This window comes from Humulus lupulus, chromosome 9 (genome assembly GCF_963169125.1).
Source record: "Humulus lupulus chromosome 9, drHumLupu1.1, whole genome shotgun sequence".
Classification (NCBI taxonomy): domain Eukaryota; kingdom Viridiplantae; phylum Streptophyta; class Magnoliopsida; order Rosales; family Cannabaceae; genus Humulus; species Humulus lupulus.
In genome coordinates this window covers 165,410,728-165,422,764 of record NC_084801.1, presented here as the reverse complement: position 1 = coordinate 165,422,764, position 12,037 = coordinate 165,410,728, and the positions used below count along the sequence as shown (strand labels likewise).

Here is a 12,037-nt window from a genome sequence, read left to right as displayed (position 1 = left end):
ACCATGTGCAAATGAGCAAGATTGCTAAGCATTCAATATGCTATCAATGTTTACATTCAAACATCCAACATGCATCAAGAATGACCATGCATGTCACATATGGGGTGCAGTTTCTTACCTCGGGTTCTAGTAAGAATTAGTAAAAGAAAGACCCTTGAGAACGATCAATCCTTTGGTCCTTTAGCGGTCACCTAGTCGTAACCAAATATAGACTCCCATCAATAAAATAAATCATAAAAAGGTTTATAATCTAAAACCTCACTCCTGGAATCAATCTCACACTCTTGGGAATCTTAATATACTCAAACGGGGCAAAGGAACCAAACCCCGAGCCTTAAAGGTCATTCCGAGCCCTAAAATAGGCTTGCTAGAAAATGGACCAGCGCTGCAGCCCTATTAAATGGCACTGAGGCGCTATTTCCAAGTCAGAGAGGCCCAGCTCTCTGCCCTGCCTAGTGCTGCTACGCCCTAAATGGCGCTACTGCGCCAATTTCAGACCAGAAACTTTCTGGTTCTTCCTCCTTGCGATTCCTCCTAAAACCAACCCTCCAAACCAATCCCAAACATCACCCAAACATCCAATTCAATCCCTAAACTTCATCTACATCACACCCTCATCAAAACCCAATCAACTTTACACAAAAACATCCCTTAATTCCCAACCATCCACATCAAAACTATAAGCTGAAAACTACCAAGAAAAACAGAGTATTGCTTATATTCAAGGATGAAATCTTACCTCAAGTTGGTTTTGGGTCCTCTTCAATGGATGAATTAAGATTATAGACTCCAAACTTTGATCTCCTAGCTTGTTTCTTCAAGTTAGCTTCAAAAATTCCAAAGGAAGAAAGAGGAGAAATGGTGTACGGGTGAGGGAGAAAGATGAGGATGATGATGCTCTGTTTCGGTCTGAAGGTTTCTATAGCCTTGAGTTGATATAAATCTTAGGGGTGAAAAGACCATTTTGCCCCTAGGTTAAATAAAGGCTTCTAAAGACTCCCAAGGGTAAAGTCGTCCTTTCCCGCCTATCTCGTTAATTATAACTAACACCCTCCAATTCCCGTTATTCTCAATATTCTCAAACACCAATAATTCATATCTCGTTACCCTTTAATTCCCGGCAACGTTCTAATCACCAAATTACCCCGAGACTCACTCCGAACCCCGACTTAATCTCGTTATGACTAGACCGAAAACTTGCATTCCATGATCGTCTCATGCCTAATGGCTCGAACCAATCCACATATAATGTGGTATTATTTATAATTCACCCACATGCACAAAAATACACAATCACGCCCTCAACGGGCCAAATTACCAAAATGCCCTTATAATTAAAATTGAACCCATATGCATGCATTCACCATCATATAATAATATAATTCACATAAACATGCATATAATCATTAAATATCATAATAAATCAATTATGGCCCACCTGGCCTCCTAATCAAGGTCCTAAACCTTATTAGGAAATTTGGGGCATTACAGAGTACTTCTAATGTATGCTTTGATGACAGGGATGACTATTAATCTGGGTTCATGGATTAAGGATAATATTGAGTTCATTGAAAAGGGTCATACTACTGGAAGTTTGGGCCATGGATCTATCATCACCATGTTATGTATTAAGGCTGGAGTTCTGGAGTTTGTGACTGATATTTATCAGTCGTTGCAGCAACTGTTATCGATTATTCTGATGAAGGATTATCCCGAGCCTGTTTTATATGTGTCGCAAGCTAGGAAAAAGGGTAAGCGTCGTGTTGAAACTGTGGTGGAAGAAGAGGCTGATCCAGTGCTGCAGGGCGGTAGTAGTGATCAGTGCATGAAGCAGCTCAGTGATAAGTTGGATTATCTTATCCAATAAAATCAATATATGGTTCAACAACAACACATGATGAATCAGTATATGGGTCAACGGTATGAATATGAGGTGAATCATGTGGCTCGTATGAAAAATCTGGTGAGTCGGTGGTCTTTAAATGAATCAGATCAAACTTATTTTGCGCCACCACCACCATATCCGCCGTATTCTCCATTCTACTCTTTGCCTCCGCATCCGTTGCTGGTTTTCCAGGTCCTCAGCCTCCGCAGTCTCAACCTTTCAAGGGATCTTCGTCTCAGCCGCCACCACCGCCATACTGACGTGGCTGGTCAGGTAAGTCTCTGTTCTCTTTCTTTATGTACTTAACATTGGGGACAATGTTCAGTTTGGGGGAGAGATTTATGTCAGGATTTCTTTGATGCGTTTTTTTTTCTTTTCGGTTTGTTTGTTTTTTTAATTAGTTGTTCGTTCTGAGTCATGTTTTAGAGTATAAATTAAGTTGATAATAATTGCCATTTAAATATGATTGATTCTTTTGTAGTATAATCCAAAGGAAAAATTGATGTGTTTCTAAAAATAATCTGTGTACTTGGTTAGATTACTTTGTTTTCTCACTGTGATTTGTTGACATTAGAGATCTATTGCTCATACATTGCAAATGTTATACTTGAGTTATTTTATGCATGTCAAATTTGGATTGTGGATTGAAAAGTTTGAAAAATTCTAGAACTTGCTTGCTTACTATTTGAGATGAAATTTGAAACAGTGCACATTTAGGAAAATGATATAGGCAATTTTTGGACTGGTTGTGCCTTTCAAGCTAACCCTATTAAATTTTATCCTTAGTCAACCATTTTGAGCCTTATAACAATTTTCTTGATTAACACATTCTTTTGAGTTTAACTGTAAAATGAAAAAAAAAAAAAACATTTACTCTTTTGACCCATACCATGAGCATGAAAATTATTATATGAGGGGAGTGAATGTGTAATGGGATGTTTGTATAATGTGTTATTCAGAAAATTACTTTTGATTGAGAAAGAAAAAAATTAAAGAAAGAAAAGAAAAAGAAAGTGAAAAATGATTATGTTCCCAAACAATTATTTATTGAAAAATCAAAGTTTGGGGGAGTTTAATCTAAAAAAAAATTAAAAAATATATATATTCTCAATCATTGCACAGAAAAATGGGTAACAAGGGATGAGTGGTGTGAAATTGTTGGGAAAACTTGTTTAGTGGAATGCTTGTGGTATGATTAAGCCTAAAATTGTCTCTTCATCTACCTATACCCAAGCCTTTTATTACAACCCTTATAAAGTCCTATTGATTCTTATTTGTGCATTTGTTTATATTAATGGAGAATAGTAAGTAATGCAGGCATATGGACTATTTGAGTTTGTGGTTAGTTGGTGAGAATTTGATGTGCATAAAGTGGTTCGATTATCTTATTTGCGAGTTATGAGTAAATGAGTTTTGGTGTTGATAGATTGCAGTGAAAAGGTGAAGTGATTGAGACTGAAAATCTAGATTAATGTTTAAATAACATGATTGTTTTTCCTGCGAATTATATATGCATAACAGTCTTGAGTGTTTGAATTGGTTAGTTATGTCAATTTGGTTTGCTAGGTTTGAGTCTAGTTAGATTATTTAGTCGAGGGCGAGTAAAGGTTTAGTTTGGGGGAGTTTGATAAACGAGTTTTAGGCTCGTTTATGGTCTAGTTTTTAGGGTGTTTTTCGTTAGTTTAGGATTATTTTATTTCGGAATTATGTTCGTTTGTTCATGTTTAAGGTTTTCCATGCTAAATTGGTAAAAAGAGTGAAAAGGAGGGAAAGTGGAACAAAATCAGGTTTTTCGGGATTGATATGTGCAATTTTGGGTGCTGTTAATAGCGCTATAGCGCTATCAAGGGAGCGCCGTAGCCCTACAAAGGACTTCGATGCACGAATGCTTCTGACTTTAGCGCCACAGTGCTATCATGAACAATCAAACAGCGCTACAGCGCTAGTAAGCAAATTTTCCAAGTGTTTTGGCTCTGACTTTAGCGCTACAGCGCTAGTGCACCAAATTTTGAGGCATTTTTCCACTGACAATAGTGCTACAGCGCTACGAATACAACGCTATAGCGCTGGTGATGCGTTTTTCAGATTTTAGACCACTTTTTGAAGGGTAATCTGGTCTTTTCACTTGGGAACTTTGGAGGGCTATTTAAGGAACATGATGCTGCGATTAAAGGAGGACTGGAAGTTTTATAAACCCTAGATAAAAAGAGACTGCTGTAATTATTTTCTCTGTTTCATTTTCATCTAAATTCTGAGGTTAATCTTATGAACAATTATTTGCAGTTTATTTTCATCATGGTATTTATGAACTAATTTCTTTTATCTAGGAATTAATGTAGTCACTGGGATTTCTATTCAATTTTATTATGATTTTCTATTGATATTTCTTTTCTATTCTAATCTATATGATGTGTGTTTAATGCTAGTAAATACTTGATCACTATTTGCTTGATTTAATAGTTTTGATTCAAAATTCGAAAGATGAGAATTGAATATGCTATCATTGTATAGACATAGGGTGCATATTGGACGAAAATACCTATATGACTTGTGTAGTAATTAGGTTTCCATGTTTAATGCTTTTTATATGTTCAAGTTTATCACAGAAATGTAGAAAACTTTCATATAGATTGAAATCTTATATCTTGAAAAAGAATAGGAATCGATTATATTAACCTGCTATTAGAATAGAAAGAAGAGATTTAGAATTGATTATTAAAATTAATAGAATGAACAGTTGATGAAATAAATTCCTAGGTTGTTTTTATTATTGATTCTTAAGTAGTTATTCATTGTTTTGTTTCCGGTTCTTTAATTTTGGTTCATAGTTTATAGGATTTCTTTTATTTTTAATTGTTCACTTAAATTTTAATTAACCAAATAGAATTCGAAAATCAATTAGTGGTACTTGGGAAATAGTCTCTGTGGGACGATATCTGTTCTTACAGAATTTACTACTTGACACGACTACGTATACTTGCGTACAAAATATTCAGATCAGAAGGACGATCTGCTAATAAGTCTAAAGCACGCCTGAAGCGTGGTAGACCAGTCGGTTCCAAAGATAAGAATCCTTGAAAAAGAAAAGGAGCAAATAATCAGTATGGTCAAATGAAGAGGCTGATAATTTCGAGGGAGATATTGACATAAACAATCACAAATCTCTTGAAGAGATTCAAGTATCTGCAAATATTAAAAATAATGAGATCTCAATTAATTATGTTAATACAGGAAAAGAATGGGATCGACTTGAAGTAGTTGTCGACAATATTTTTGCTTAAAATGTAGCACTAGAAATTGTAAATGAAAATGAGGATCTTGAACCTAAATCTGTTAAAGACTGTCAAAATAGAAAAGATTGGCCAAATTGGAAAGAAGCAATTTAATCATAAATTGAATTCACTTGCTAAATGCAAAGTATGTGGACCTGTAATCCAAACACCTGAAAGTGTAAAACCTGTTAGATACAGATGGGTGTTTGTGCAAAAAAAGAAATGAGAAAAATGAAGTTGTAAGATACAAAACACGACTTGTAGCACAAGACTTTTCTCAAAGACCAGGTATTGATTAGGAAGAGACATATTCTCGTGTGGTGGATGCAATTACATTGAGATATTTAATTAGGCTGGCTGTTCATGAAAATCTTGATATGCATTTAATGGATGTAGTCACAACCTATTTGTATGGATCACTAGATAGTGATATTTACATGAGAGTCTCTGCTGGATTCAAGATGCCTGGTCCATATAATTCAAGTCATCGTGAAATGTACTCAATTAAACTACAAAGATCATTGTATGAACTAAAACAATTTGGACGCATGTGGTACAATCGACTTAGTGAATACTTGTTAAAATAAGGTTATCAAAATGATCTTATTTGCCCTTGTATTTTCTTAAAAAGATCAGGTTCTGAGTTTGCTATCATAGCTGTATGTGTTGATGACATAAATATTATTGGAACTCTTGACAAACTTTCAGAAGTTGTAAAATATCTAAAAAAAATAGTTCGATATGAAAGATCTTGGAAAAACAAAAATTTGTCTTGGTTTACAAATAGAACATTCAAATGGTGAAATTTTTATTCATCAATCAAGATATACCGGAAAGATTTTGAAACGATTTTATATGGACAAATCACACTCATTGAGTAGTCCAATAATAGTTAGATAACTTAATGTGAAAAAAAGATAGCTTCCGATCAAAAAAAGAACATGAAGAGCTCATTGGACCTGAAGTGCCATATCTTAATGCAGTAGGGTCATTTTAGTTTTTTTAAATTACATTATATTAAAATGTAGAAAAAACAAAAATGAGCCTGGCCCCTTCAGTTGGCTCAAGCCTACATCATTGAATCATTGATTATGAATTTGTGACAACCATTTTGTAGTTGTATTTTGATTTTTTTTTTCTTGTTCAGATTTAATTTTTTTTATAAATAAATTTTTAGAAAAAATGAGAATTATATTCTTATAAATAAAGCATAATTTTATAAATATATTTAAAAAATTCATTTATAAAATTTTCTTTCATTTTTTCTCGCATAAGCCAAAAACCAAATATTTTATAACCCGTCAATTATCATTAATCCTGTTCTAATTTCATACAAATTTACAGTTAAAAAAAGAGTAAAACTTACCATCAACAAAACCAAGACGTAGAAAATTAGAACAAAAATTCTACTTACAATAAAAATGAACACACAAACTGTTCGACGAAATACCTCAAAGAAAATCTCTTTAACGACATTTCATCTCAAGTAGTACCACTTCTCACAGATTGATAGTCACACCTCTTGCACCATTGATATAAGGAGAAGGAGCAATCAACTCTTCTCCATACGGCGCCGACGACGTCGTATTGTTATTATTCCAGCCACTGTGCCTCGTCGGATCGTACTTTTCACCGTCACCCCATAGAGCATAAGCTTCTTCTCCGTGGACGGCATCGTCTCCGATCATCAGCTGATTATCTGGCATCCTCAGTGGTATGAAGACCCTTATGGCGAGGAGTATGAGCGTCGTAGAAACCAGGTTCCATCCGATCACAAACAGGGCGGCCACCAATTGTTTCACAAACTGTAATCCACCGCTTCCGCCGTAAAAAGCACCTCTCGAGTTCGATACCGGAAGTATAAGCCGGCAAAGCTCTGGCTCGGCGAATAGCCCCGTCAGAAGACCGCCTAAAAACCCGGCCACCGCGTGTGTGTGGAACACTGCCAAGGCATCGTCCACCTATATATAAGGGTACCATAAAATAAATTACATAATTATTAAGATATTCATAAAATTTAATAAAATGTTATACTATAATATGTTGGTGCACATATCATTATCATTACTGTAAATATGATCATTTTCGTTGTTATAATATTAAAAGAAACAATGGAATATGTTACTAAGCAAATCCATCTTTCTCTAGTGGGATATAAATGGCTATTTTAATCGTAATATTATTATACGAAGAAAAAAAAGGTACTATGCAAGTCCTTCCTCTAGTGGTTTTGAATGTTTTAACTTCAAATACAAGGGCATCTTAAAGGAAATTTAAAATAAAATAAACCAATCATGTCACTTCTTTTAGTTATACATTAGTCGTAAATAGGATTGGAGAAGTTATGATCACATAGGTTATTATTATTATTATTATTATTATTATTATTTAAAAAAAAAGATGTTTATTTTTAATTCAAAAAATAAATATCAACTATAATAAGAGAGAATTTAACAAGGATTATGTGGCTCTCTACATTTTAGGGAGGAGATTCAAGTTTTGTAAATCATAGGTATATAATGATTTAGGAATGTTATATATAATTGGCATATTATTTAATTATTAGTTAATATCTACAAAGTAATGTTTTTCCAACTCTACTCACTGCTTAATTATATCATTAGATGTTTCAGAGAACTTGAATTGCTCTAGCAAAATGAAAAGAACCAAACAATGCTAGCTAAATTATCCCTCTTATTAATGTAAAACTTAATTTGATATAAAATGATAATTTGAAAAAAAAAAACCCTAAGTTATAATTAGGTCCTACTATTTTTTAATAAAATTTTATGTTTGGCTACAAATCGAGAAGATGATTGGAGTGACACTCCAAAATTCTTAAAACAATTTCAGCTTGACGTACGAGTACAATTTATTTGACTTTGATTATCAATATGATACTAATTAAATGTGAGTATTAATTATTTTTTATCGTTTTATAATTAATTTATGAATAATCTAATTACTATATTAACAATTATGTTGTAGAAATAAGTGATTATATTGTACTATTCTAATTTCTAAAGATTAGAATGATCTCATGACGTGTTAACTTTTGCCGTCAATTTATTACTATTCCTGGTCTAAAGATAGAGAAGAATTACTTTAAGACTTGTCGACATGTATTAATGATGAAGAGCAAGGGAATTTTTTGTGGTCACCTCAGTATGCACTTATTGACAAAAAGATTTATAAGATACGATATATATAATATATATATTATATGATATTTAGCACATTGTTGAAAATGATCGATGGTATATATTATTATTAGAATTCTGACTTTAAACTAAGATACCAAGAATTTGAATCCTTAGGTTTATATGACCAATTATTAAGAAGACACAACAGTATTGGAAAATTGAAAATTTTACTTAATAAAATTGTATGTTAAAGAAATTAAAGCATGCCAAACAAAAATGATGGCGGCTAAGAAGATAGATCGAGGCAAAAAATAATCCAATAATATTAAAGAGAAATGTAATAAGACTTTAATTTGAACAATAATTTCTTTAAATAATGCAAATTATAATTAAATTAATTTCTTCACGGATTTCACTAACAAAATCAAATTTATTCTCAAAGAAATGGAATAATATAGTTGTATTAATTAACGGTGTTTGGCTTTCAAATAAACTAGCTGGCCATGATAAATACAGATCGAGTGCACATGCAATTAAAAATTAAAAATTAAAAATGTGATTATTATGTTTTGACAATGTTCTAAAGGCTCATTGGCTAGGGTTTTGTGGTGATGGCAATTCCATTAATATTTTCTAAAGAAAAGATAGTTGATATAATAAATATCAATACCAATAATTTGGTTTTGGTATTTACCAATTTTGTGAGTGTATATTATTGACTTTTGTTAAACATTATTTTGTCTTCGTGTCCTTCTAACTCTTAGTTTTGATAAGCTTCACGTGAGTCTCACGGTTAGAGATCTTTCTATGTCATTACATTTTTTTTTTAATTTCTTAAAATTAACAAAGAACATGAAAGGAAACTACATTAAAATTTTCAAACAAATCTCGAGAACCCTTGTAAAAAATAAAGAAAAAAAATTGTAGAGACTACTCTATTCATCAGGTCTTTCTAGATTAATCGTATTTATCATTTTGTTATATGAATTAATAATTATCCCACTTTATTTTACCAATCTAAGAGTTGACTAGATTTTAAGTTTGATAATTTAAATGAAAAAAAATACCAGGTTACTTTATTGCAAACCTGAAAAAACATATATTTATATTGATGTTTTTTTTTCTATAAATATCAAAATTTCTCTAGATCTGTAATTAATGCCCTCATCTATTTCATCTAGATGAAGATATACGTTTATATATATTTGAATTGAAAAGTCAACATATATACTAATATCGAAATGACAACTATTAGAATCTAAATATTGAAATAAGAAAAAAAACCCAACAAATAAGGAAATACTCACAAAAAAAGCTTATTATGGATCACTAATAATTCGATGCCGGTCTATTCCCATATATGTATGGACCCCAGATTAATTAATGATCTTATACCTAACATCTTTAGAGTTAATAAAAAAGTGTTGTGAACAAGCATTAATAAGCCGGGGGCCATGGCCATATATCCCATCCCTTTAAACTTCCTATATAGTTTTCATGTCAATTTGCATAACAATTTTTCCAACCTATATGATCATACACGTGCAAACTATTAAGATTAAATGTGGTGGATATAATTCTAATAATTAAAGCATTGTCACGCATTTTTTTAATCAAATTGTGTCTTAATTGCATAGTAATATGGTATTACGAAAATACCCATTCATTGTGAAAAAGAAAACTAACCTTTTGTAATAGGGTAGACTTTTTGTGAAGCACCATCATGGATACCCATGGAACACTGCCAGATAGTATTCCCATCACTATAGCCGCCCACGACTGAACTAGACCTACAATTTATTAATTACCAAACCAATTTTAATTATTAACAATCATTATTATCATAAATATAGTACTGTTTTGGATTTTTTTTTAAATATTGTACTTTCAGCTCAAATAAATCTTGTTGTTGATTTTTATGACAAATTGAGTTTATGAGAATAAAACGTAAAGAAATGAAATAAGACGAGATTAATGACACGTTTATACCAACGAGAAAAATGAAATTTTTTTTTTTGAATAATTAGAATTATTAATTTGTTATGTTGTTTATTAAAATGATGAGAAAATAAATCAAAAATATTTTATTTATATAAAAAGGAATTTTTTTTAACAAGAATTTTTTTTAGAATTGGAATCATATACTAACCAAATATCAATATTCATAAAATAAAAGGTCTAATTTGCAATTAAAAGAAAGAGGGACCACTTAATCAAATGTTTGTAAAGATTTAGTTACCTGCTCCGGGGGTAATACAAGCAAGTCCGGTCATCATTCCCTGCACGGCACCGATAACCGACGGCTTACCGAAGAAAATGACATCAAGAGTAGTCCACACCAGAAGGCTCGTGGCTGCGCAGATGTTAGTGTTCAACACCGCAACCGACGCGCTTATGTTTGCCGCGTATGGCGCTCCGCCGTTGAATCCCGACCACCCCATCCACAATAGCCCCGCTCCCACCAGCATCAGCAGTACGTTGTTCGGTGGAAACCTTTCCCTGTCGCTCTTCAGCCTCGGCCCAACCTAATCAAATCAAACCCAGCTTATTATATATGATTACAGCACAAAACAACAAAAGACATAGATAGAATTAGTAGCATAGATATATACCCAATACGCTGCCGTGAAACCGGAGATACCGGAGGCGAGGTGGATGACATAGCCGCCGGAGTAGTCAATGACACCCCAATGGTAAAGGAACCCTCCACCCCATAAACTGAAAGCTCCAACAGTGTAAGAGAAAACCAACCAAAGAGGAACAAAAGCCATCCAGGCCTTGATGTTCATTCTACCAAGAACCGACCCAGCCAGTAAAATCATAGTAATGGCGGCGAAAGTGAATTGGAAGTACACCAGTGAGGCCATAGGGTAAAAGGGTCGCACCATACGGCTCTCTATCTCGCCGTTCTCTTTAAAGTGCGTGCTTTCGGGGATTTGGGCACGCGAGATGAGGTACTTCTGGCCGAGAGCCGGAGCGCCTTTGCCCCAAAAGGGAAGAAGCTCGTCGCCAAAGGCCATACGGTAAGCGAAGAGGACCCAACATATTAGGACGGCTGCAAAGGCGTAGAGCGCCATGAAAGCCGAGTTCACAGCCCACTTCTTCTTGACTATGCTGGCGTAGATGACCACAAGCCCCGGCATACTTTGGAGCCCCACCAGCGTCGCCGCCGTCAGCTGCCATGCGTTATCGCCTTTGTTCAGCCAATCAGGGACCGCCGGTGTGAACGTTGTGTAGGCCGTTGGTGAAGGCTGAGCCATGGCCTAATAAATTATGAGTAAGTCTTTTTGGTAAAGTTCTTTATAGTGTTTGTATAAATATATATGGGTTGTTGAGAATTGATCTCAAGTGAAGTTTCTCATGTAAATTCAAAGATATTTTCTTGTTTATAAAACTAAAGATGGATGAAATGAGATGAGATGAGAAACGATGTGAATGTTATGAAGGTTGACCAGCTGTGATTGTATTAGTACCCTTTTATCTTTCCTATTGTGTGGATCATTTGCTTTGTTTGTTAAACATCTTTGTCACCATGAAAATGTGTTGAAATTTCAATGGCTCGTGTGGGAAGGTCAAGCCTTATGTACGGTGCATTTAGAAATAGGAATATAATTTTCTGCTAATTACATCTCATACTTTTGACTCTGGACACAGATATATATTTATATGACGTACAGCTCTTTATTTCTTCTTAGAAAAAACTATGGAAGAAATTTGATTTGATCATTAGTTTAATA

At 33.7% G+C, this 12,037-nt stretch overlaps 1 protein-coding gene across 1 annotated transcript; it reads right to left on the bottom strand.

Moving 5' to 3' along the window:
- Window positions 1–6,430: 6,430 nt before the first annotated feature.
- LOC133800942 (ammonium transporter 2) lies at window positions 6,431–11,738 on the bottom strand. The gene is made up of 4 exons (XM_062239058.1): window positions 10,913–11,738; window positions 10,540–10,825; window positions 9,987–10,090; window positions 6,431–7,118 (listed from the first exon to the last, which is right to left on the bottom strand). The coding sequence occupies exons 1-4, from the start codon at window positions 11,558–11,560 to the stop codon at window positions 6,657–6,659; spliced, it is 1,500 nt and encodes a 499-aa protein (XP_062095042.1). The 5' UTR covers window positions 11,561–11,738; the 3' UTR covers window positions 6,431–6,656.
- Window positions 11,739–12,037: the final 299 nt, after the last annotated feature.